This window comes from Siniperca chuatsi, linkage group LG14 (assembly GCF_020085105.1).
Source record: "Siniperca chuatsi isolate FFG_IHB_CAS linkage group LG14, ASM2008510v1, whole genome shotgun sequence".
Taxonomy (NCBI): Eukaryota; Metazoa; Chordata; class Actinopteri; order Centrarchiformes; family Sinipercidae; genus Siniperca; species Siniperca chuatsi.
In genome coordinates, this window is record NC_058055.1 from 11,858,534 (window position 1) to 11,886,497 (window position 27,964).

At 40.0% G+C, this 27,964-nt stretch overlaps 1 protein-coding gene across 6 annotated transcripts; it reads right to left on the reverse strand.

Moving 5' to 3' along the window:
• Positions 1-1,354: 1,354 nt before the first annotated feature.
• Positions 1,355-27,964, reverse strand: LOC122888502 (voltage-gated potassium channel subunit beta-3-like). Of its 6 annotated transcripts, XM_044223019.1 has the most exons (15): positions 24,732-27,964; positions 24,233-24,536; positions 8,578-8,621; positions 8,454-8,491; positions 8,101-8,180; positions 7,823-7,867; positions 7,259-7,303; positions 7,109-7,152; positions 5,261-5,347; positions 4,969-5,054; positions 4,730-4,850; positions 4,535-4,629; positions 4,276-4,396; positions 3,576-3,664; positions 1,355-3,409 (listed from the first exon to the last, which is right to left on the reverse strand). In XM_044223019.1, exons 2-15 carry the CDS (start codon positions 24,526-24,528, stop codon positions 3,320-3,322), a joined length of 1,281 nt encoding a protein of 426 aa, XP_044078954.1. In that variant the 5' UTR covers positions 24,529-24,536; positions 24,732-27,964; the 3' UTR covers positions 1,355-3,319. The 6 variants fall into 6 exon arrangements, with proteins under 6 accessions (XP_044078954.1, XP_044078953.1, XP_044078952.1 ...); XM_044223018.1 differs by having other exon boundaries at positions 24,233-27,963; XM_044223017.1 differs by lacking the exons at positions 24,233-24,536; positions 24,732-27,964 and adding an exon at positions 19,040-20,511.

Here is a 27,964-nt window from a genome sequence, read left to right on the forward strand (position 1 = left end):
TGGTCATGTCAACTAATAGATTTTCTTTGTCAGAATGAGAAACACTCAAGAATAGAAGAACAGCTTAATCTAAGTCTGCATGGGCACAAACAGTACTCAGTATGAGATTTCACAAGCAGCTGCTTGATGTGCCAAATCTAGCAAGAAGATTAAAAACTTCTCTAAAAATAATATATCTCTTTCAGTTCATATATACTACAGATACAAAATCATCGTACTATTTCCATGCTCGGTACCCATTGCTGTCATTGTCTACACTTGCAAAAAACTTCCTTTTTAGTGTAAGACATCAAGAAGCAGGTCTGTTATTGCAGCAGTGACACAAAGGCACATAAAGAGCCTCACTGGGTGCAGATATGGAGTAACCAAACATGGTGAGAGTTCAAGGTAAATTGACTGTTTGATCAGCGTTTGAAGTATGCATTATGGTGCAGGTGTTATATAATGTTTGTTGGCCGGATTTTCAGGGACTGTTTAACCACAATGAGAAAAGGTTGTAGTTCAAGGAGCTGCTGCTGCTTGTTTCTATCTGCATGAAAATGTTGTATGAAAATCCGTAGTTGAGAATCTGAGGGATTACAGTTTTGTGCACATAAAGTGTGTTAGTTAATAAGTCACCTAAGTTAGTGTGTCCACCAACAGTATGTTTTTCAGTGAAGTGTACATAAGGAAACCATCATTGGAGCACATGGAATAGGTTGATATTATACTCCTAGAACTCATGGCATTGTGGGTAATCGCCCACATACCAGTTACAGTCTTTTTTGGGATAAGTTGTTTATATGCAGCTCATGAATTAATATCCATGAACATATACACAAATAAACAAGACGGTGTAGTCCCTCATTCGTCCAGGAGTGTTCTATCATAGAAAAGGTTTCAGTCGTAGTCATCTGGACACTGTTTTCAGAATCAAGACGTTTCGGATTGGCTTAAATTTCTAATTCCCGTCCCATTTCTTCACAATTGAGAATGACTTCCGGATGGGAGCCGAAACGTCTTGATTCTGAAAACAGTGTCCAGGTGACTACGACTGAAACCTTTTCTATGACACAAATAAACAGTTTATTCTAACTATTACCATGGACGTTTAGCTAACGTGGAAGGTTAGCTAACTTAGCTTATATGTTCAGGTTATAAAAAATCTTTCTATACACAGGTGAGGATGGTGTGTGTGCATTAAGCTCCTGTGGGCAACCTTTTATCTGAATCTCGATATAAATGTTTGCATAACAGCTATGCAGGTTTTTATCTAACAGGTTCAAACACAAAAAGAAACTACCTTTAAAACACGTTATGTGCTTGGTCCCTTTAGGTTAGATAGGTTTGAGCAACAGACATGATACATTCCGTGTGAGTTGTGTCTTCTCTCTTTTGATTTTTTCTTTGTTGCAAGACAGTAAAATATAAGTTATGCAGGCAGAGTTACATTTTCAAGGTTTGATTGAAGTATCTATGTACACTGGAACACTCAGTCGAACTGTACATCATCACAGTCACAGAGAGGAGCAACGTTTGCTGCTTCTTCTGGAATTCTTTCGTGATTCAGACATTTAAACCTTTATCTCGTCATCTCACTGCCAAACAGATAAGCCTATTTACAGTACAATGTAACCTTGTACCAACTAAAACAACTTCATGTATCAAAACACACCCCGCTCTAGAGATTAGTGCCATTTTCATGGGAAATCACAAAAGGAACAAATCCCCTCCTTTCACATTACAAAGTTTTGAAATCAATACAAAACTAAAGGGAAAAGACATGAAATGCACAGTATAAAATGAGTTGTGCATGTGTGCAAGAATCGATGGAACAAATAATACAGAGAGAGAACTCCCAGAGAAATGAGCAGAGAAGCTATATTTTTAGGCTTCCACAAAACGTTTGCTAAATCTTACCCCAAGTGACCTGTGGCAAGAGAAATATCACATTTGATAAACTCAGACTTATCATTTATGTCCTATTATTTGAAAACTACTAGTTCACCACAGTGTGTCCAAATCTTTGTGTCAGATGTTCAGTGAAACTTTGCATGAAGTCCAACTGTCTCAAACCTCTGATTTAGGAACAATGATGCTCGTCACGAGAATGGCATCACTGAAAGTGATGTGCACATCTTTTGATACAGTTTAGGACAATACAAAGATTATATGTCAGATGGACACACAGCCGTGTCTGCAGACTGCAGAGAGTCTTTAAAGCATAAGTGCCCAACAGCACGGATCCTGGATCAAACTGCCAGACCATTTAGAGTAAAAAAATGGCTTACAAGGGCACTGCAAATCTACATAAGCCATAAAAGCCATGCCACATTTACACCCTGTTAGGGCTTTTCTCTCTTAAAGGGACATGCGCACAGTTTACAAACAGAGGAGGCAAAACTGAGAAAGCAGCAGGGTTGGGAAAGTTACTTTCAAAATAGTACCGATTACCGTTTGCCACTTTTAAATTGTAATAACTAACATAATGATCTCTAATTCAAAAGCCAATGTATCAGTTACTGCTGCAATATGATCCATTCATTTCAATTTAGATCAAGTAATGGTGTGCATCATTATTTCAGTATGTGTAAAAATGTGCTAGTGTCTGTAGTTTCACAATGTTTAGTTACTTTCAAAGTAATAAATCAGTTTGCCTGTTTTTTAAAAGCATGTGATCTGTTCTTTTTTTAAAGTTATACCAGACTGGATTAGGTTGTCAGATCACAGTAACGACTCTACAAGTAATCCATTGTTCCCAACCCTGCAAAGCAGTGAGCGTGGCAGACCAGTCACATGCACATTATGGGAAATGTTAGGCTAGACACAATAGTACTAACCTTTGGCTCTCTGGCTGCTGGGTTCTAAACATCATACAGAATAACAGGCAGCTGCGAGGGGAGGAGACTCAGATGTCCAATGAAAGCACCGTTCACGCAGTAAAGTTGCATTTTAGCACAGAGGTGTTTTTGATTTGATTAATTAGTCAAATCTGCTTTGACAACAGTTGAATATCTTTCAACCTCTCTTGGTCTCTGTGGAAGGCAGAGACCTGTCGCTCCAACCAGCTTCAGCCTCCCCCTCTGTAGAAACAATTAGTCTGTGAACAACTGGCAGTGAGCAATATATGACCTGGTTTTTTTTCACAATTGAGAGATCTTCTTTTTTTCATAAATGATACAATGTACTGCGCAAAATGGATATGCGCACATACTGGAAGCATAATGTTGCTGAGGACATGCAAGTTGTTGAGTATACAGCAGAGCAAAAAGCGATGTTTCCCAATGTCATTGTCGTCTTCATCTTCTTGAAACATCATCTGTCACTCAGATTTGCATCTTCAAGCGCGCAACTCTTTCTTTGAGTGTGGCTTATTTCCCAGCAGGGCATCAATCTCAGTAATGGTTTGAGGGGTCATTTGGGATAAAATCTGCAAGGAGGAAGGAAGGATGGCAATCAGTTTAAAATGTTATCTGTTGTCACTTTAGCAACATTGTATTGCACACAAAGTAGCATATCTATTGGTTCAAACAACTATGGCTCAGTATGTCAGGCAAAATTATTGATGTGGGAGGAAAAAAGGAAAAAGAATCTACCCGGAGGGCACCCAGATTCTCAAGTAGCTGGTCTGTATTAGAAACACCCAGAAGTACTGAGCTGACTCCCTCACTGCGCAGACACCAGGCTGTAAAAAAAGAGAGAAAACCAATAAAACTCATGCTCAGTTAAAACCCCAAAAAAGTGGCTGAATTGTATTTTTTTGTTTTTTTGCAGGAATCAGATCATATGCCACTGTTTTAAATTTATGTCCAAATTAAAAGTATCTACCAGAAATGTTGAGCAGGAATTCTGACCTAAGATTTCAAATACGTTTGAAAGGCTGTATCATGACAGTGATCCCAAATCAGTACATTTTATAATAGACAGGCAAGAATACATGGTGGACAACCCATGCTTTCTAAACAATAAATTAGATGATTAAACACAAAGATGAAAAAAAGTCATGTAATAAACTAATCAGGTCATTGATCGGGAGTAAAGTGGTTGCACACAGGCAGTCGGGCGCAAAGGAAACATTCATGTGAAGCACTAAATCGTGCTCAGTTCTGTAACTTTCTCTTTGCATAATCAATCAAAACACTAAGTGAACACACATTTTGTACCACCACAAAAACATTTAAGATGCAAATCTAAAACAGTTCAATCTTAACCTCCAGTCACACAACAATAAAATAAACAAAGAACAAGTCTCTGTATGTCTACACTGTACAATCATGTTGTTTGCCTGGGTTGTACCTATGGCTAACTGTGCAGCAGTGCAGCCCAGTCTGTCTGCCAGTAGATGGAGCTCCTTGATCTTAGCGAGCTGCCTGCGGCCCTCCTCGCTGTTCACTCGCTCCTTCAGCCACTGGTATCCCTTCACCAGGAGCAAAATGGAGAAAAGCATTGATACAGTACTGATTTCACACTGCAATACCCCACTGATCAGGGAGAGAATTACTCTGAGGCTGATTTTCAGTGAGAGAAATCCCAGAGGAGGTCAAATCAAACTGACCTTCATTGATGCTCTGGAGCACTCTGGTACACCATCACTGTACTTCCCTGTGATTAATCCACAAGCAAGCGGAGACCAGGTCATTGCTCCAACACCTGAAAGAGTGGAATAAGGATAGACATTTAAATTAAACAAAATGAAATTGAAATTAAAAAAATAGAGATAGACAGAGCTGCGAGACTGTGGATGTCTGACCGATCTTGTGGTAGAGCTCAGGAAGCTGCACTTCGACTTTATCCCTCTGGAAATAGTGATACTCTGCCTGCTCACACACAGGTGGTATCAGGTTGAACTGGCGTGCCACCGAGTACGCCTCCTGGTGCCAAACAGACAGAAGCAAAATGCCATGGTTACCAAATCAGCATTTATACCACAAGCTGACAGCATCACATTTGTAAAGAGTGAGCTTTTCTGAATGGGAGATCAGCATTCACCATGATTTCCATGGCACTCCAGCGTGAGGTTCCCCAGTACATGGCCATACCCTGGTTTATTACGAACGTCATGGCCCGTACAATCTCTGCAAATCACAGTATATAACATCTTATTTAAACTACATTTATTTCATCACTCTAAGGCAAATGTTTGCAGCTTTTTAATGCAGACATAAAACACATATAGTATATAAGCACATATCCATACCTGACTACTACTATGACTACCACATGATATCTGCATAAGGATATCAGCAAACAAGAATAATCAATTCAAACATCTGTAACTGACCTTCCATTGGACTGTTGACATCATTTCTGTTGGCAAAAACAATGTCCACATAATCTAGCTGCAGTCTTGATAAGGATCCTCTTAAACCTGTCATAAACAATGGTCAAAGATTAATCATCATCATTATCATCATCAGTTTGTTCATTCTTGGTACCTTCTAATACGACTAAGCCATACAAGCCTCCTTTGAGGCTGTACTTAGGTACAGCTGTGCTCTGAACAAAATGCTAATGTCAGCAAGTTAACATGCCCACAATGACAATGCTAACATGCTGATGGTTAGCAGGTAAATGTTCAGCATGTTCACCATATGGTTTAGTGCGCTAACATGATAACATTTGCTAATTAGCACAAACACAAAGTATAGTTAAAGCTGATGGGAATGTCGTTAGTTTTACAGCTATTTGGTCATAAACCAATATATTGGACAAAATACAATTCTGACCTGATGATGGTGCTAGATGATAAATTAAGGGATCAACAAAGTGAATACAATTCATCCTGAGGAGGACATGAATGTCTCCACCAGATTTCATGGCAATCCATTTGATAGTTGTCAATTTCACTCAAAACCACAAATGTCAACCTCATGGTGGCGCTAGATGAAAAGTAAGGGGATCATCAAATCACCAAAGTGGGGTACATTGTCTAGGAACCATGACTGTCTGTACAAAACCTCATGGTAATCTATCTAATAGCTGCTGAGATATTACAGTCTGGACCAAAGTGGTGGACCGACCGACATCCACAGAGCCACGCCGCTAGCATGGCTAAAAACAAGTCAGCGTGGTAGGAATACACGTACAAGGTACAAGAGCATCTACACAACATTTTGACTATACAGATTCTCAAGAAATAGTTAATTATGCTCAACACAATATGTTACTGGAGGGTAAAAATCTATTATTTTACATGAGGATACTGTTTTTGAAAATGTCATTGGTCACAGTCTCCCACATGCCAACCTTCCAACCTTGGGTGTGTTAGCAATTCAATGTAGAGGTTTAAGTCACAAATTAAGTCCAAATATGAGCCCTGTCACGTGGTTCACTCATTACGCAATGGCCTCAAATCAAAAGCCTCATGATAATGACAGTCAAACAGCCCATTCAACTCCTTGGTAAATGGTCTCCCCAAGGCCATGCTACTTACAAAACAAACAAAGAAGATGACCGTATACAAGGCCAATAGCCTCTTGGCTTTCTTTAGGATTATTTTAGGGAGGGGGAACTGATTGGCTGGGAAAACAATGATCCTGAGATGTTATTTGCACTGAAGCTTCATCTCTACGTTCCCTCATCTGACCCCTATACTTTAGTCTTCCTTTGCCCTAGACACAAGACAGACTTCAGTTAGCTACGTCTGCTGACAATCCAGCGAAACATCCGACCTCATCTGATTTCACTCTGCATTTCCATTCTTCAACTTCATCATTCTCACCTTCGATAAAATCAGCCGCACCTCATCACCTACTAACATATCTTCGCAACCATTAACTACTGCAAAGCAATGTACTTTCTTTAGCTGTTATGAAACATAGTAATTTATTTGATTTCAAGGCATGTTGAGGTATTTACTGTGACATGTGACATGGAGTGGCTGAGCGAGAAAAACAGCGCTCACACTCAGAGAATAAAGGGTCATCAAATGATTCATCACAACTCAGCGTCTGTTTAGGGGTTGAACTTATGCACTCTGGGAAGCATTTTATATACAATAAAAGCACCAAACACAAAGAACATTTGAACTTTCTATATTTGTTTCAGGGCCTGGATCTTCTTGTATTTGGTTATGATTCTATATAAATTAATTCCAGGTACTTTACTGAAAAGATTGTATATACTCTACCTTCAATAATGTGCTTTCTGGAGAGTCCTCTCTCTGTTTCTGCTCTGTGGAGTGATGAAAATACACATTATTGATGCTCTATTGAAATGATAAAGGGAAACAAGGATTTTGATTGAAAAGAAGGATATAGTCTATCAGCGTTATACTTACTGGCCTCCCCAATAGATCTTTGTTGTGATAACAAAACTTGAACGCCTGGCAAGGACACAAGAGGGTTAGGATCACAGTTAAGTATGGGAAAATCTTTTAATCTCTGCTTCCAATTCTTTGTACAGTATGTAAGTATAATAGTTTTTTCTCTGTGGCTGCAATGTTTGGTACATTAAAATAATATATTTGGAACAGTATTGTACTCCTTTCTTTGTTTCTTTTGACTTTTATTTATCCATATATTTTTCTCCAGATTAAAAATATCTCAAGGATTTCCCACATGTTTTGGGATCTGGGAGTTTATTTTCACATGGTAAAATTTGTATCCTTTTATAGTCTTTCTGAGGCTAAAGTGCCTCATTTGAAAAAACAAAAAGTTGAAATTTCCCTTGAGATAATTTAATGGTGTGCCTGTGCCAACAGTAAAAAAAAACATGTGGAAATGCAGTGCATTTCAGAAAAAACAGGGATTATTTGGGATTATTAAGATTTCAAAAATATATTCACATCAAATAGAGTTAGAAAGCTTTTCACATGCATGTTTGGAAAAATGAGTAATATCACCTCCATCCTTTCTTCTTGATAATGTTCCCCAGAGTGATTTCCGCTCTGTGGGCAAACACATCATTTACTGTGATAGGTTGCTAACTTCAAATCACTGCACAACAATATTAAATCATACAGGAAATGTGCAGACACGTCATATGTTAAAGAAACCTAAACACATAATTGTTCATTGAGGATATAAAGCGCATCTAGAAGTACTGATGAAAAAACATTCTACATGAAGAAGAACAGGAGCAAAAGTCAATCAATGCTTGGAGGAAAAAGTGCAGTCTGACCTTCCAGAGGCGTACACCTCTGCCGTGTCAAACAAGTTCACTCCGTTCTCATAAGCTATGGCCATCAGGTTCTCAGCCATCTGGGGGAACACAAAAATTGAGACTGAGAAAGGGAGACGGCCAGAGGTAGTCGGTGAAGGGCACTATGCAGGGAGGATAATACAGTAGAGATAATGTCTAATATCTCACCAAGCTACTATAGTTTTCAGTTGTCAGGTCTGTTGGATTTTGAAACATTTCTATAACACTGAGATTTGCACTCACAGTGCAGAGCGTTTTCTACAAAAGCAATATGAGCGAACATGCCCGGAAATCGACTTCTCATACAAATAAAGAGACAATAGAATTCTCACCTCATCAGAGATCTGTGATCCAAATGTCACCCAGGTGCCTGCACGAGAGGAGAGACAGAGACGGTTGTTTTGTTTGACGGGTTGAAACATAAATGAATACGTTCCTGCTTTCAAACCAACTCACCTAACCCGAGGCAGGAAACACGTAGGCCTGACTTCCCCAGGTTTCTGTGAAAAAATGAAAGAAAAACAGACTGAAGCTCAGACAGAAACAAAAAAAGACATATGATGGTGTGTGGGTATTTAGGATACATTTGCACGTACAATCGCAGGTGAGATCCCATCTTACAGTACATTGATGTGTGTGAGTGACAAGATAGATAAATGCTGAATGATGAGAGACTTGGTCACCTGTTCTCCAGTCCTACTGAACAGTGACGAAAAGTACTTTTACTGAAGTGCTGCACCCAAGTACAGTTCTGAGCTACTTTACCTTTTCCCATTTATGCTATTTTTATGCTATTTTATACTTTTATTCCACTGCATCCATTTTTTTATATCCTAAATTTTGTCAATCCCTTGTAAAGTACTTTGAATTGCATTTGATCTGTCTGAAAGGTGCTATATAGATAAAGTATGACTGAACAATTGATACATTTCAGAGGCAAATATTGTTCTTTTTACTCCACGTCTTTTAAAAAGCAATGCATCGTTATAGATTAAACTACCAAACACTTTATGAAATAGCTCAAATTGGCTCCACCTTTACCAGCTGCAACATTCAAATGCAACAGTGACAATAATCTAATAATACAATATACTGTACATTTGCATATTTTATTTTTGATACTTGAGTACATTTTGCTGATGATAGATAAGTATTAAAGTATTTTAACATTATGGTAGTGCTGCTTTGACTCACGTAAAGGAGTACTTGTTCAAGTACACGCAAAAAACTAAAAATACTGAAGAAAAAAAAAGATTCAATCTTACATGGACCATGAACATATAAAGACAAAAACTAAAAATAAAATGTAAACAACGTAACACAAACCAGGTGTTATGCATAAAAATGAAGTATGACACCAGATAAAAATACTAAATGTTAACATAACACTTTCCATAGTGTTAATGGATGTGAATACTTCCTCTACTACTGCTGCTGAGTGAAAGTCTTCCTCGCCTGTGGTTAAATTACTGCCTGTGTCTAATTATTTCTGAACAATTGACCTTTTATCCTTCGTATGTTAACAGTTCAGTGTATTACACTGGGTCAGTGAAACAGCTGGAGGGAACAGAGCTCAGCTCAGATAGAGTCCATGCAAAAGCTTCTCTGGTCTGTGCTGTAAATGGCCCAAAATGTTCCATAAGCTGAAAAGGAGTCCATTACCCAACATGCCACATCTGATTATCCAGACAGCTGAATTTTGAAGGGCGAGCAGGGAGAAGCAGAGACCTGCATTTCTGACTACGGGAGCATGTACAGCTGAAAATGATGTGGGCTTCATGCTTGCTCTCCTCCTCCATGTGTGCTCTCCCCCATTCTAATTAGTCTGGGAGCCAGCTGGAGAGGCAGCAGAACTGCAGTGCAACTCACTGCTCGCCGTCTTTTCATCTCCAGCGCCTCTCCCCTCTCTGCCTGTCTACCCGCCTGCCTGCCTTCGTGCGTCCGCCACAAATAGCCAAATTCAGAAAGACAGACTGTCAGAGCATTTAGACTCAGTCGAATGAGTCCTGCTTTTATTTTCTCTTGTCTATTTTTAATGCCTGACCTTAAGCTATTTTTAGATTCCTGCATATGTAAGCGTTTGTGTCCCACTGTGTGAGCGTTTGCTGTGAGGGGCGTCGGTGTTCATGTGTGCACTGCGTGTGGGTGTCAAACGCAAATTGTTTGTGTCATATCTTTAAACTCTGTCAAAATAGCACACAGGAGCGAAGGTCAGTAATGCTATACAGAGGGAAAAAGTGTTAGTGGGGTTTGATGTTGATGATTCCTTGTATGGTAATCTGGCTCTGGTTCACCATGTGTCAGCCAATGACAGCTCTGCCTGTTCTCACACACTGACAATCACTTTGAACACTGGGAGTAAATATAAATGAGGCACATGGGAGAAATCACACACTTCAGAGACTTTTTCTAAAGCTTTTTTAAAAAAAAAAATTTTTTTCATTTGTTTTGTTCACTTTTACAGGCATTTTTGTGACATCCATCTAATTATGCATTTTTGCCTTAACTTCAGTCAGGGGAAGTTAAAAGAAACATTTTTGTCTAACAACATTTGACAAGGTTGGACCAATAACAGCATCCCAAAAATATTCCCTGCTAGTTAATACACCTTAACTCAGCTTCACAGCAAAAAGAAAGGCTTGAAATTCATCAGAATATAGGAAGCATTTAGGTCTTACCATCACCTGCAAGATAACTACTGTAAATGACATAGCTGACCTTTTTGTGTCTCAAAGTGCGGTCCCAACTGGGCCCTTATTTTAAAAGATTAATATTATATTAACCTTTAACATTATATTCAGCAGACTGGATGATTTTGTGGGGTTATTTTCATTATATCACCTACATTTAAAATCATCTTTAGCATCATGACTTGTGCTGGTTATAAATGTGAATTAATGACATTAATAAAGCCTAGATCCAACTGTGTTTACCACCTTAGTCACACTCGAGTACACCTTTCCATACATTCCTTCTCAAATCGTACGATGATGAAAAACAGAACAGGTTATGTGTGACAAATAAAAAAAATGCAACAACTAAACATGAGTCAGCATTAGGAGAATGTCAAGCATCCAGTAGCATCCACAACTGCTACACAAATGCACGCTTTTTTTCTGTTTCAATGTGCTTATATTCAATATGCTTTTTAAAGATGGATGGTGCATGAAGCTTACAGATAAACATGTTAGTTCAACATTGTGTATGAGGACATCATCACAGGAGCAAATGAGGAACCAGCATGCATTAGTGGGTGAATTTCATGATTGCTGTGCCACATAAAATACCATTTTTTAGTTTCTGGGCAATGGAGGATGTCATTGTTTCTCTTGTGTGACAACTGGCCGCCCCCTCCCTGCTCTCAACTCCACCGCTCTCTGCAGTGCTGCAGTCTGCTAAATTACTATCAGTGAGTCTGGAGAGACACATGCTCTCTCTTTCCTCTCACTATCTCCTTCGTGACAGTCTCTCCCACTCTCTCTCTCACACATTCATGTACACAGACACTCAGCCTATATTTCATTTGACATGGATTTGGCGGACGTTAATGCGAAAATTGGCTATCCATCTTTACTGTGCAAGCGTCAGTGGGGCCAGTCGATGCTTTCACGTGAATATTCACGCTTGATGGGAATTACACCCTAACACAGGCACAGATCTACATACAGTCACGCATGAATGCCTTTGTGAGCGGGGCACACAGAAACACAGATGCTTCTCTTTATAAGTAGGGCTTCCTGTGTTTTTCTTGTCTATTTTTCCTCCCGCCATAAATCATGAACTCCAAACAAGGTGATTATAGGGACTTGGCTGTTCCACGTGTTATTAATGTAGGAGAGGAAGGAGGCACACAGGTGCTCTGTCATGGTGTAGTCAGCATTTTAACCTGTGCTGACATTTACAGTTAGTTTTCACCTGAGACAGGAGGAAGACACTATATACAGATGGTTAGGTGCAAGTGATGAGTTTTTTGCCGCTGCAGTTGTCATAAAATGTCATACACATGCTGAGCAGGCTCTTCTCCAGAGGGAAGCACACATAGATATTAATAACACTCACGTCAGTGCATGTGTGTGTGTGTGTGTGCTTATACACGAATTTTCTGAGCTCAGACTGTGGGAAGATGGTGGACTGTCTGTTCTCTTTTAATAATGCTGTATACACACTTCAGGGTTTGAAAGGGTCAGTTCACCCAAATTACGAAGACCATATTTTCTCACCCACGCAGAGACTTCAGCCTCTCCATCAATACAATGCAGGCAAATTAACTTTCATTTGTGGTGCTCATAGCATTGACAAATGAAACATTTTTTAAATCAACACCGACATCTCTTTTCTATGATCTGGGTCCTTGTCACTCTGGATGATCCTGTAAACAGTTTTCAAAGGGACTTTTTCTTTAGTAGACAGTAGTTTCACTGAAAGGATTGTCCAGAGCTTCAGGGACATTGTTTCTGTTTCTGCTGAATTAAAACAAAAAAAATTTCAGTGCTGTGAGCATGACAAACAGAATGCCCTTCACTTCCATTGTATTGAAGTAGATTTCAGAGACAGATATCTCACAACCTGGACAAATAAAACAAAAACTATCTGCACTGCTAGACACCACCATAACTGAGAAAATGGATTTTGTGTGAACCCAGTGTAATTCTGACAGCCTTCTAATTCTTCCTTCAGCTTTTATTAATGAATGAAACAACATACTTTTCCTGTAATGTGATGTTTTTAATTCAGTTATATTAAAACAGTTAGGAAAGTAGGTCTGTCCTAATTATAAAATACACATGCTATGAGCAGTGCAAATGGAGAAAAAAAAGCCCAAAAGACAGACACACACACACACACACACACACACAAAGACACACAAATTCAGCTGCTCTCCTCCAATGTTGCGTATCAACTGCTAACACTTTACTAGTGGTCTCCTGTTAACTGAAAATGATTTGATGAAGTGGCACAGCTGAGATATTACAACAGCTGATATTCAAATTGTGAATCTTTTTATATTTGTGTGAATTGTTTGGGGCTGGACATAAGGATATACTGTATGTCGCACTCCCTTCGTTAGCGCAGATTATGTTTTATAGGGGAACTGGGTGTAAAATGTGACTCAATACAAAAAGGTGAAACAATACAAAAATGTCTGGTTACACTTTACTTGGTTAGTCCACCTCCAGATAGTTTATAGAGTATTTGTAACATTTTAGCAGCTTATTAGTTGAGATTCAACAATTCAACTGTTTCGCAAATAAAGGTTTGGTTAGGTTTAGGCACAAAAAACATCTCGGTTAGGGTGTGTTCATGAGTTGTCACATATACTTTATAACTGATAATCTGTTAAACATCTACAGACAACAGCTAAACAGCTGAAATGTTACTCTACTAACTCTACTACTCTACTATAACTAATCTGTAGGCGGACTATCTAAGTAAAGCATTACCAAATGTCTATATAGTTTGAACTTTGAGTCATCACACTGTGTTCAAAAGTAGTTTATTAATGAAATGCAGTGTTTGAAAAGGTCACTGCACTGTGCTGCTACCTGCCGACCTGTTTCATGTCTGTTGTGAGAGGGAAGAAGCCAAATATTGGAATGATATGTCAGTTTCCTGGTCTGCTGCTTCATAAATATAGACTTTGACAGCTCAATGAATTTCAAATGATTAAATGCAGCCGCTAAGATGTTTTTTAGTGTCCCTCACTTTGCTTAGTGTGTCTTGTTTCTCTGTGATTTAAAACAGATCAGCTACTTTGCCACAATGAATTAAGTAGTAAAAATTGTAAAAATACTGAAATTACTTTTACAGTTTATGTTCATGTTCCAGACAGCTGAATACTGATTAAAATGAAGACTTTTTAAAGCTACCTGGAATTGATTCAAATATTATACAAACAACCAAAATAAACGAAAGCAGTTTAAAAAAAATTATTTCTCATGCAAGTAACTAAGAGCTTTTATAACTTTATGATATTTAAGATCTCAAATTTAGATCATATATTTAAATACTTTTCCAGGTCGTGTGGAGACTCTTTTTCATTAGGCTGTGATTCTGCTCTTACGTAATGACACGCAATGATGACTCTGTCTCTGCCGGAAGACAATATCAGACTTTGACTTTGACTAGATGGCCTATTCGAAGGACGTGACGTGCACTTTCTGGCCCTGATTATGATGCCCGCAGTTCAGCACAAGCCTGCTGATTGCTGCTGCCATCGCCTCCATCCACAGACAAATATTGACAAATGTAAGCCTCTTTAAACAACACTGACCCATCAGTCACTTCACATTTAGAAAAGATTAAGTTGTCTGCTTTATGTACTTTTCTATATACAGGTTTGATCTCTTAAAGGTCTCCAACATGTAACTGCACAATTAATGGTCTAAAGTATTGTACTATTCCATGATTTATAATTATAATATTCAGCAACCTGTCAATATATATTAGCAGGTGGCAGATTAAATTAGCAGATCATAGTTTGGATATATTTTGGTTATGAGCCAGACTGAAATCAAGCAAGTGAAGATACAGTGTGACTTTGAGTAAAACTTGTTGCCGGACCTCAAAGTCACTGATCTGTTCAGTCAGTCGGAAACTAAAAAATCCACTGAGAGGAGAGTTGAAGGTTGTTGCAGCATGCGGTCTTGTTCTCCTCCCTCCTACACCAATTCCAATGATTATTAATCATGATAACAATATGAGGCCAAATTACTTAATTACCACTTATTCATGATGACTCCATGTGGTGTCCATCGGTTTTGATAAAAGTGGGAATAGTCTGCTTGCAAATTTTTCCACAGCTTTTCAGAGTTTTATGTATGAGACAACTCTAAAACCACATTACTTAAAGTAAATAGTCTGGGATCAAATTAACAAACTGTAGCTGTGAAGTCGTTGTGCCCTTAGTTTGTGTAAAAAGCGTACAATGGGTATACTGTGAGAGTAATAAGACTGGGGCTGGATCACTGTCTCATAGCACTAAATGACCACAATAGTATATCTGTAACACTTGACAGGGTTGTTCATCAGTACCAACGACTCGATCATTACTTCAACAGCTGCTGAGTTCAGGCTTTCAAAACTCACTGTTCAAGTGTACTCTGTTAGAGAACGGCACCTCTCTACATTGCTGAATGTCAGGACACTTCAGATCCTGATACAAATGCAAATACATGTAAGCCTCGTTCTCCAGCTAAACACGCAACTGAATATCAGGTGTTCACCTTTCACTGGACGTTTCTGTTTGTTATCTGGTTTAACTATCTAGTTTACTCGTCTCAACTGTGAAAATGTGACTTTACTTGTAGTTGACTCAGCTACAGGCCATCAGAGTTCAAGAAGACATCAGCGTGAGAGCAGCAGGAGCAGCAAGATCTAAATGTTTAGTGATAGAGATCATATATTAGCTCAGAAATAGGAGTTTGACAAATTAATCTTAACTCAAGGTCCATTAACAAACTTTTTGCAGAGCTTTCCACTGTATTTAATGTATCACAGTATCTGAGCCATGTGCTAAGGAGGACCATGAGATGTGGTTCAAATTTCTAGAAAAAGTGGACCTTGAGTTAAGAATATTTTAAAAAGAAAAAAAGCTTTTGACAGTAAGTGTCCAATTTTGTGAAAATTCACTGAAACTTAATTTTACTTTGTTAAATTTGAATTCTACTACTTACAAGAATGGTGGTTTTGCTCTCAGTCTAAAGGGACTTCTATGGCAAGACTAGAAGATACCTACTGGTGCACCTAAGGCCATTGAACTGTTAAAGGAATAGTTCGACATTTGAGTTAGATGAGGTTGATACCACTGTCCATTAAATATGAAGCTACAACCAGTTAGCTTAGCTTTGCATAAAAACTGGAAACAGCTAGCCTGGCTCAGTCCAAAGGTAACAAAACCTGCCTACAAGCACCTCTAAAGCTCACTAATTAACACGTTATATCTCCTTTGTTTAATCCGTACAAAAACTGAAGTGTAATAATGACACATTGTAGTTTCACCAGGTTATGTGCTGGACTATTTCTTGGCCAGGCGCAGTCACTTCCTGGAGTCTTCTTGGCACCATGAGGTTGCCAGGCATCTTAGCACAAAAACTTCCAGTCTTTGTGCTAAGCTAAGCTAACTGGCAGCTGGCTATAGCTTCAGACATAGCGTACAGACATGAGAGAAAGCCAATAAGTGTATTTCCCAAAATGTTGAACTATTCTTTTGACAAATCATGAGCCGAATTCACTGCACAGAACCAAAATGTTGGATTTAGAAACAGCAGAATGTCATTCATGTGTCGTCATCCCTGAACTCCTTCCTGCCTCTCCTGCTGTCATTGATGTTGTTTGCAGAAGCTACAACCAAAATTTTCTTTAACAATGTTTGACTCTCTTTCCTGTGTGTCATAGTGTCGAATGTTTTACTTACATGCTCCTCTCACGCATGCATTAAGATAGTTGTATCCAGCTGCCTGCAACTGACACAAAATGTGTCCTGTTGCCATAAGATTACAGAACTCTATGAGAAATGTCCTACAGTGGCAGATAAATCTATGCTGGAAATGCACCTGACCTGCTTACCAGGTCGCTGCTGGTGAAAAGAGAGGGCCTGGTTACCATAGAAACAGACAATTTGATGAGTAACAGAACTTTGCCTGACTGACTTCTAGACTCACCCCTCCACAGGTCCTAAAAAACACTATTATTGCTGTTGTAAAAAGACTTCAAAAGATTTTAAAATGTCCAACAAAGTTATATGAACATAAATTGCATTTTTTTGGAATCACACAATAATACTTGATCCAATTCTTCAAAGATATTACTGTACATATTAAAGATTGAAAAAGTAATGTTTATATATCGATTTATTAAAACAACATGAAAAAATGAATCAGGTTATCTCTAGACAATAAATAGCAGTAAATATAGTCACAAAATATCCCTGAAAATAGCCATTTCTCTGCTGTATACATAGTTTGCACAATGGTCACCTTTTCATCACCTTTTTCCTTATCTTACAAACTATACATAAACACACTTGTTTTCAAATTAACAAACAGAGACTGTGTTCACTTGCAGAAATTGAGAAACTTAGATAACAAAGTAAGGAGATGAAGAGAGATGGTGAAACAGAGAGAGTTGGGGCAGGGGGTGACAGCAGGGGCTCATGGGAGTGATAACTGGCAGCAGGTGCCATCGTCTGTGACCTGCCAGTGAGTGATGAATACTCAGGTTAATGAGATAGCAGGAGGGATTAGAAAACATGCAGTCAACCAGGGCAAATAGTGGTAACAATAGTCGCCATCTGGAAAATGGAATTCAGACGAGATCAGATTCACTCGCAACTGTTCACTTCTGCTCTATAGTGGTATTCGTTTGGCCTCAATCTATGTCATGTCAAGAAATCCCCAACATTTTCTCTCTGCTCGGATACACAGACTCATTCAGCATGCGGACATGTTTTACGTACATTCCCGTTTCCTCCTGACAGTCTGATTGTGACAAGAGTGTAAAATGGAGAATGTGCGACGACTGTGCTGCCACAAACACACTCTATGGCCGGGTGCTGGGGCTTTGAGTGGACTCAGTTGCAGAAAGGACTGATAAGTGACAGCAGTGCTGGCTGATTAGGACAAAAAACTAAAGGCAATGCCTGGGGTGTTGCCCCTGGCAACTGGAACTGGCCATATGCTGTATAGACTTATTGTGCTGCTGCACTCCCTATTAGTGACACTTTCAGACAGCAGAGCATCCAGAATAATCCAACCCAATCAGAAGTATGTATGCAATTCTCAAGGAAGAAAAAACAGTAGCGGAGATACCCGAGTTTCTTGTCTTGTGCCTCATTCCCCTTTTAAACATCCTATTAAATGAAAACTTGACTGAAGAGAATGGTAGCAATTCAATCAACCTGATTACCAGGAAAACAGGTCATTAAGACTCTCCTCCTAGTTATTGAATTTTACAGTCTAAATGAAGGAAACAGGCAGTATGAGGTTAAGGTCTTATAGTCAATGTTAAGTGAATTGTGTTTTTATTTGCATATTTATATAAATGTGCATTATTTTCCACTGCTCTGAGGACCCTTGTGTGAGTGGAGGCTACATAAACATGTCCTGTCCTTGTCAAGCTGAAGCTTTTATCCATCAAGGTGAAATGAATCTGAAAAAACACAAATGAGATTCTTTTCTTGCTGTGTATCTGGACCCCCATTACATTACATTATGTCAGACCTGGTGTGTGCAACAATGGTTTTCTGTGCATAAGATACTCTACTGCACCACTATTTTATGAAAATTAAATGCTTTTTAAAACCTCCAAGAAAAGCTGGGTGTCCTGGGGTGATTTTAGGTAAGCTTTTATTGGAGGCAGGCTTTTTATTAATCTATGGTGAAGAGCAAAGGGCCAGGGCGAAATCTGCATAAAACACATAAGCCTATGGCAAATGCTCCTATATGCATACTGTCTGTCATACTATGATAACATTATGGCTGTTTGCTATGGATTATATCAGCATTTTTACATCCATCAGCATAAGCGTAATGTCAGTAAAATCCCTGCTGAATGTGCACTCACTGAGGTGCTTCTCATCTTTGCTCAGCCTGCACAATATGCTATAGAATGCATATTGGTGACAATTCAAGCTAACCTTGAATTCACCTCCCATCTCAACAAAGAGGGTGACAGAAATAGAAATAAAAGAAAGCCTGGCTGGCAGGGCTTCGTGATGAGAGGAGGGCCGATCACATCACCTGCCACCTTGTTCCTGGCAGAGGATTTACCACTGATGCTCATTGAGATAATCTAGTAGGCAACCTGTGAGATAATATGGAGGTCAAAAGGCCGTAGTAATCAAAGTGAAATGAAAACCATCCCTCTGATGTGAATTAACCCTAAACCCCTTGCAGCTCCGGCTCCTGATCTCCATACTCACCTGTACTTCATACTGGTGTGGCGCCCGATGGCCTCCTTCATGTGGGCATGGCCATGTGGGGCCTGACGGGACCCAGACCCCTCCCTGGTCTTGACTGAGCCTTGGGACATGTAGTTGCCATTACTCCCTTGTCCACTACCATCCCTCTGATGGCTACCTCCTCCTCCTCCACCTCCTCCACTACCACCACCACTGCCTCCTCCTCCTCCTCCTCCTCCACCACCACCACCTCCTCCCCCTACTCCTCCACTGCTTCCTCCAGGAGGTGGAGCGGTGCGAAGGCCACAAAGCCGGTCCTCACTGCGACTCTTGAGGTTGTGCTCAGTGCAGGCGAAGGACACCTGCATCCTGACCCTGGTTTCCTGTGTCTCTTATTTATTTTAAGAGGGGGAGAGGTAATGTCTGTAAACTGTTGGTGCTGCTTGACAATGTTTCCCCGTTGTGCTGTTGTGGCAAAGCAGTGATGCTCATGCAAAGGGCTCAGACAGGGCAGGTCAGAGATTTTGGCTGAGAGTCGGAGGGAGCAGGCAAGAGTCCAGCCTCTAACATGACACACACAGAGTTACCGTCTGCTCTGTCTCCTGTCTGGTGATGCAAACCTGGCAACAAGGCTCTTTGAGTTTTCACACTCACAAGATGCATCAGGGCTGCTCTCCAAAAATCATCAGGAAGCTTGTAAGCTCACAGCAGTCCTCAGACGGATTGGGGGATGTGGCAGTTCCTGGGAAGCCCCAAAGCTCCGCAATTGATGCCTCTCTCGAGAGTGTCAGTAGCTCGGCCTTTTCCCACATACATGCACGGGCTCGTATGGCTTATGTTGGGTGGTAAAGCACTTGATAGCTTGCTGTCTTCTCTTCAGATGAGGTTAGTTGTGTCTGTCTTGAGCCGAGGAGCTCCGGAGTGTGCCGCAGCAATGACACAACCACAGCTACAGGCACCCTCGCACCTCGCGTCGAAATAAGGCATTTTTTTATTTATTTATTTTTTTGTCGCAAGGTGGGACAGCAAAAACTGGCTTAATTGCTCAAATTCACATTGCCGAGGCGAACAGTCCGAACAGACTTGATGTGATGCGAATTCACTCTGTCAAACCCCACCGATGCATCTCCGCCCAGCAGCCTCACGCAGCATCAAATTGATGCAAGAGAGAAAGAGAACATTTAAGAGCAAACACCGAGCCGGTTTTTTATTACCTTCAGTGTGTGAAGTCGCTCACATACCGGCAGCAGCAGCAACTGTGCAGGTCTCCTGTTATTCGACAAAATCTCACGGTGCACGGGTTTGAAAAAAATGCCGGCATGCTGGCCCAAAAATCAGCTGCAGCAGACATTTCAAACGCTCGATGCCGCCTCTTGGCTCATCCTCAGCATCATTTGGTCAGTTTAGAGTCCGACTTTTGTTTTGTTTTTTCTTTCCTTTTTCCAGAGGCTCCAAAAATGTTCACGACACACAAGCAATGTGGAGGTTTTCAAGATGCTCTCTCTCTCTCTCTCTCTCTCGCTCTCTCTCTCTCTCTCTCTCTCTCTCTCTCTCTCTCTCTCTCTCTCTCTCGGGTGTGATCTCTACATTTTTTATCACACGAGTGTACACACATCTCATCACATTGTCACAGCAGGCTATGTCAGTGGAGCTTATACACACAACTAGGCCTATTGGGTTTTAAAAAGTAAAAGAAAAAAAACCTCCACGCACCAGAATATTTTTTCATATCCGTCACATGGATGATATTATATCACTTGGACGTTAAATCGCCAGAGCTCCTTTTCCATATGCAGGGACCTCTGTCTGTCTACCACACCCATGTTTCCACATTCAAAACAGTCTTTTTTCTCACTTGATCTGCTGTGCATCCATATGGCCAATCACCAGAATCATACTGCAGCACTGTGTCATCATCATCATCATCATCTCACAACAAAGAGCAGATACACGACTTCTAAGTCACATCACATCACATCATGACATAGCATAGCATGGCATATCATACCATATCATATTGCATCATGTCATATTAAAATAAAGCTGATGTGTCATTTGGTGGCCAGGCAATGATAATAGCTCCTCCAAGGCTGTGTTTACAATCTAAAGTGTGCTGCCACATCCTTAGAGAAGTCAATCCAAGACACATCCTTAGAGAAGTCAATCCAAGAAGTTTCAGTCCGTGCTCAGACACAGCACAGCAGGACAATATGCAAAACACCTCTCTTGTGCAAATAAAAATGCAGCAACGCACACGCACAAACATTCATAATTTCTGTTAATTTGTTCTCATTAGTCATGTCTAATGAAATCTTGCTCCAGAGCAATCTGCAGTCCCAGGATGGTCCCAGAGCAGATTGCATGACAGTCAGCTGCCAGCAGAATGTAACTTTGAGTTGGTAATCAGCTCTTTTTAAAGAGCCATTTGGTGCAAGTTGGGATGGGGAAGTTTCCAGCTGTAGGCTATAGGCAGAAAGAAAATGTGAGTGCCACCCACTGTGACGTCTTAAAAGAGAAGATGGTTTAATGATCTCCTGTCCTGTTAAAGCACAGCGCGCTCCTACACAGATATGTGGATGTTGCAGCCATAAGTTTTCCAGACTACTAACTCATTCCCATTACAAGTGAATAGAGACAAATCATCATCATCATCTACACATGGGCTCTACTTTCACCTTCACAGGTTCACAGGAGCACCGGCTGCTTCATGTTCAAGGTCTGTATCGACAGGCAACAAAAATGAGCGTGTCTTTAGATACATCTGTTCACTTTTCTGTGAATAAGAAGGCTGTATGTAACTGTGGTCTCAGGAAATGAGGCGACCATCTTTCTTACAGAGATGTATTATGTAACGGATTGTATAATGAGAATGTCTTTGAAAGGGTAGATGTTTTATACAACTCTGCATTCAGACTCTGCACCAAAGCCCATTACAAAGTGTGTCTCTTCTGTGATCCTCCATAAACTCAAGAAAACAAAACAATTTGCTGTAACAACTGGTAAAAATAACATGTAAATATAGTTAGTTTTGAAATGCATAAATGTTGTCCAGTAGGAGTTCTAGATGGAGTGAAGAAACACATCTCCCACAGTGACACATTGTCATTTTTCTTTAGCTGCAGAGATGCTAACAGCTGGTTTTGACTTCCTCGGTAGTCTGACGCAGAAATAAAGAATGCTGAGAATTGTTTGTGGTGTGCCTCTACATGAAATGTGCATGTAGTTTAGCAAAGCTGAAGGCATTTGTCCTCACTGAAACTGTAACTATGCCCGTCGGACATCTTGTTTTTCGTTTGGTTTTGGTTAATCTTGTCAAAGAGAGGACAGTCAGAGGACAGTTATTAAATGCTTTTACTTAAATCCGTCAAAAAGCCTGAATCCATCTGACAAACTGTAATATGTTTAAATATGTCTAAACTTTAAGCTTTATTTTATTCAGAGATAAGATTATGCACTCAGCCTTCAAAATCTGTTTGTCAAAATTTAAGTATCTGTCTCATTTCCTCAAATTTGCTCTGCACTCAGGAGATCAGCGGATGTGGAAAATTGTTGTTTCCAGCAAAACCAGAAAATTACAGACAACACCAAGGTAGATTGTTAGCTGTTGTGTTGATTACCAGTAATCACTTTCAGTCAGGAGGGAGTTCAAATCTGATGCATCTTTACACAAATGAACCAAGGCTAATGTATCACGTGGACAGATGCCTTATAGAGACTGCTGCCATTACAGACAGGAAGTGTAAAAATTCACAAGCACCAGTTCCAGTGATGGGAACAGTGCTGCCAGAGGTGGAAGAATCTGTTCCACTGCATTATACTCTGATATGTCATTCATTTATCAAATGTATGCTGCTAGAAAATGCTACAAATAGATCTGAGAGTAAACAAGGCATGTTTTCTAAAAATTGCAAGTGTCACTTGTTCATTACAAATGATTCTATTTAAGATGTAGATTCAGTTTCTTTTCTGGTTTTGAGTCTGACATGTCTTCTCACCAGGGTGATGCTGCCACCTAGAGGCAGCTTTAATGGAGTCTTAATGCCTGTGTGGGTCTGTTCAGGATGTAGTGTGCCAAATAAAATGTCACATTGTGTCATGAAATTTAGGTTTATAAACAACTATTATACACTACTACTACTATTTTTCAACAGCCAATAAATCATGAGTGACATTCACAAATAACCCACTGATATTCGTATATGTGCATAAACCTACAATGATGGAATATGCAACAATATGCTTTATGTCTTCTATGTTTATGCTGTAATTTATGTCCTCTTATATCTCACATTTTTCTGTGAAAATGGATTCATGGAAACCTTTTCATCCCAAAATGGCTTAAATGAGCACTTTAAACTGAGAGATACAAGCACTGTAACAACTAACTGCCTGTCCCCTGCTGTCAAATCATGCATCATTAACCCTAAACCTATGCCCCACTGATGTTCACCCTGTCAAGTCTTCTGGAGTAGGATTAGACAATGGTTGATGTACAAGTCCCATGTTAGTTACTGGCAGTAGCATTAGTGATCCTGTACAACCAGATGTTTCTGCAGTCCAGTCACATTTATTCAGCACTGCTGTGCTTTGAAATCTCATCAAACGCGTGATATTTCTTTCTAGGTCACTGTTGGGGGGGGGAACTGCAAATATATTTCATTTTTTTCACCCATGAATGATGTCTCCACTCACTGCCTTCAAATGCAGCCCTCTTCAAACAATCAAATACATTTGTGCATTAGTAATATATTAGAAAAATATTAACATTATGATATTGTATTATTTTATGTCATGTTATTTAAAAGGATCATCCACAGATGGATAATGGAGAGTGCTCAGGGTCTAACATTCTGTCTTTCTGACTCTCTGCAAAATCCGAACCTTTAGTTTGTCCTGCAGTCTCTCCTGCTTAGAAGCATTTGAAAACCTAACTTCCTGTTAAATCTGTATGTATGGCAGCTTTATGTACATATTCGGTTGTTATTTTCAGTTGTTATATTTAGTTGTAATTTGCTACACAATTTTATTCTCATTGTGATCTCTTTACTGATCTCTTTAATGTGCAAACTGAAACAATGAATGCATCACTACTTATGATTGTAAAAGAAATGTTAAATTTGAGGGTGTTTTACATACATCTTTCAGTAGTAACATCTTTTTTGTTTTTGTTTCTCAAAAATTGCATTATGGCTAATTTTGCCATATCCCTCTTACCTGTATACCATTGCAGAGCGCTCAGCCTCACACTCGGCCAGGGAGAGGCCACATTCTCTCAGGTAGAGCTCCAGTCGGCGTCGCTCCACCAGCCTGTGCGCCGCCTCCAGGATCTGAGAAGCCAGGGCCTCTGACTCGGTCCTCTGGTCCGGGGTCTTGCTGCTCCGGGCTCCAGATTTGGCCACAATACTCCCAGAGGAGGACGATGCCTTGGGCTTCTTACTGATGCCATAGAGGTCTTCCACTGAGTATTTTCCTCCCTTTCCTGCTCCACTACCACCACGGCTAGCAAACATAACGTTATCTGGAATCAAGTGATGCAAACTGATGAAAATCAGTCCCCGGTTTTGCCTGCTACATCTACTTTAGGCAAAAGCTGCTTCTGAGTTAGAAACAAAACAACAAGGCAGTGCTATTTTGATAGAGATTCATGAAGATTTGAGACATCCGGCCCGAGGATGTCAGACATCAAACTGCTGGAAACAAGAACTTAAATCACCTGTAAAATATCAAAAAGACTTGATTGCTCCTTTGTGGAGTCTAAATCCAAAATAAAACAAAGCCAGTCCCAACATGTCAGCAGCAACACCCAGTCACAAACAATGACTCCCGACACTGATGTGAGGTGCTTCTTTGAGTAAAAATGGATAGGAAAAGCAATCAGCATCTTTCTCTCTTTATCTCTCAAAAAAGGGATTTGTGTTGAAGCCCCACCAGCTTACATTTGTTCAGATTAAGAGAGCGCCGGAAGTATCTGTACTTCTGTGCCTGCCATATAATCTGAATCAGTGGAGGCTGTGAGAGTTCAGCTCTCTGACCTCTTCTTCAGATACTGAGTAGCAATGATATTTTTTTTTCACCTAAATGGACAATTATCAGTTGATCTGCAGGGGCAATGTCATCATAACTAACAGTCTTGCTGCCTTCCAGCTCCTGTTGGCTCAAACAAAGAGAGAGTGGCCTCCTCCCAAAGCCTGGCACCGGCTTCAGGGGTCTGGGTTAATGTGCAAGCCAAACCCCCAGTGCCTGATTTTCACACAAACGATAAAGGAGCACAGAATGCATGAACCTCTTTCCACTGGAGGGGAAAGTAGATCTCTTACCACTCTTACCATGTCCTGTTTATAAAAAAGGACAGGACATCGTTTGCATGCTAAAGTGAAATGAAATCAAAGAAAAGATAATAAAGACAGATAGAAATAATATGGAAAGTTGCAGTTTACAACATGATGATGCTGATGGAGAGGATTACGTAACTTCTCAACAGTATATGCAAAGAAATCCACCTTCTAATCTGAGTCCGTATGTGCATATAGCTATTAAGTCCCAGTTTAAAGGCCAATACTGGAAACAAAAATTTGCATCATACATATAAACAATAAATTCACTCTCTCCCACCATGAAACAGCTGCAGGGTATTATTTTGATTCCCCAAGATGGATATCTTTTTCATTTCAGAAACAAAACAATCAGATGAGTCAGGATTAAAGTCAGTGAAAATGTTTGCTCACATCGTCACACGTGACATACTCTAGAGTAGGTCAAAGGTTGGATACACAGGATTAAACTATCAATGACTTAATGGATGAATGAAAGTGCATCAGTACACAAAAAACAACCCCACTGACTGCCTGAGAATCCAGTCACGCATCTGTCTATCTCTTTCTGTTCCTTTATCTTCCAGCTGTCATGGCGGCCAGGTACTCTCCCTAAACTCAGTCCTTCCTGACTTTGCTGCAGTGGCTTTTAGAAGCAGAGATCATCTGGGATTAAGCTGCTATAATCGCTTTTTTGATTGACCACAATCACACAGGCAGCTGGTGGGGGTCAGTCTTGATCTTCAGGGTAAATTACAACCCTGAGTGTTTCCGGGCCACAGAAGGTGCATGGTGGCCTCCACCAGTGCTAAGTAGTGGGATTATTATGATGTGCAGTAGGAGAAGTACTAGATGGAAAAATATATGTTTGCGTTTGTGTGAGCGATTTTGATCTCCACATTGTATAACTGTTGGATATCTGGGTTAGAACAGTGGAGTTTGTTTTTAGTAATCTGTTGCATAACTGAGCAAAGATAGATTTAGTCAGTCTGACAATATAGTAACTCAGGAATATAGAGCACAAAACTATGAGGGAGTCGTGCTATTTTTTGCCACTTTGAACATACTGTACAGTGAAGAGAGGTCAATAGTTTGTCAGAGAAGTGGGTTTACTGCAGATGGAGGCATTTTTCCCCACGTGTGACAAAAAAAAGGCAACTTTTAATCAGAAATCATGCCACGCCTGTTCAGGATCCTTGCCCAGCTTCAGTGTTACTCACCCACAAGTACCTTTATACACTGTTGCACCGAAGGGTGTCAGATTTATTTTACTGTAACTATATGAGTGGTGGGGCAGATACGGTCTGTAAAAGTCAGGGATTGTATGGAAATGATTCAACAAGTCCTCCAAATTAAACAACAAAATACATCGTTTGTTCATGCCCTCTAGAACGACACATAAAAGAAGCATTTTCTGATCTGACTGCAGGATGAAATCATTTGTCTATGCCTTCTATAACTGTTACAAATCACTGTTGAAAAATGAATGTTTTATGATGTGACAACGCTCTGGTTAAGGTTTGGTTAGGTTTAGGCACAAAAACAGATTGGCTAAGTTTAGGGAAACATCGTGGTTTGGGTTAATTCACATAGCCAACAAACTGACACGTTTTACTTTACTGTAGTTCTGCTTTCTGTTAAGATGAACAATAAAGTGAAGGTGGGAGCTTGCTGACAAACTAAGTGCTCGCTAAAGACCCTCCCCCACACTCTCAAAAAGTGCAGACTCTTCAGCAAAAAGGACAAAAAATACCTAACCCTCCCCCTTTTCTGAATCCCCCTAATAATTTTTGTACAAACCCTAAAAACTCAAATATGTAATTTACGAGCGTCATCATTGAGTTATATGATAGTATATTTCTTCACCCTCCTTTTTTTAATATATTGCCCTAAAATGTTTTCTTGTGTTGCTCTGGATTAACATTTGTTTTACCACTATGAAGCATTGCTGTTGTTGGGGTGGAGAAGTGGGGCTGTTTTTGTTATTACTGTTTTGTGTTGTGTGTTTATTGTGTCTATAGCTGTTATGGAATTATTAAAATACACATAATGCATCATTTAACATAATGTAGGTATGAAAGGGAGTAAGGAGAATAACTGGTCAGAGTAAGATGATTATACATTCAACCTCATCCCCAAGGAGCAAAAATTGATATATATATATTTGCATGTATAAAGGCATAGAATATATATAACAGATAGAGGAAGGGCGTCATTTTAAGAGGGATGGTGTCTTCCAAACGGCTCAACATGCTTTGTAAATGTAAAAATACAGCCAGTGTGTTTGACAGCAATGTGTGTGTGTGTGTGTGTGTATGAATTCATTTTTGTGGCAGCAGTGAAAACGCCCCCTGTGACTCCTCTCAGACCACCACCTGTGGTCGGCCAAGCGAAACGTGACTCTGCTTTTCCTTCAGGGTGCAACCTCCTCCCACCACCGCTAGGAGGCGACAAAGCAGCGCAGTTGAATGACACTGCCACTGATAGCAGCCGATTCAAAGTTGCCGCGTGGGAATCATATACAAACTACATTTAATTCAGTTTGAGACAGTAGATGACTCCTCCCTGTGATGTATGAAGGAGACAGACATTGTCATCAATAGCTAAAATGCTGTTGAACGCAGCGCCCTTAAAA

Excerpts from the sequence above, each read along its gene's own strand:
- LOC122888502 (XM_044223017.1), bottom strand. The coding sequence starts at position 19,386 with ATGCAGGTGTCCTTCGCCTGCACTGAGCACAACCTCAAGAGTCGCAGT. Across the intron at positions 5,348-7,108 it reads CAGAAAGCACATTATTGAAG|GTTTAAGAGGATCCTTATCA; the intron begins GTAGAGTATATA and ends TGTTTATGACAG. Across the intron at positions 4,851-4,968 it reads GGAGTGCCATGGAAATCATG|GAGGCGTACTCGGTGGCACG; the intron begins GTGAATGCTGAT and ends GTTTGGCACCAG.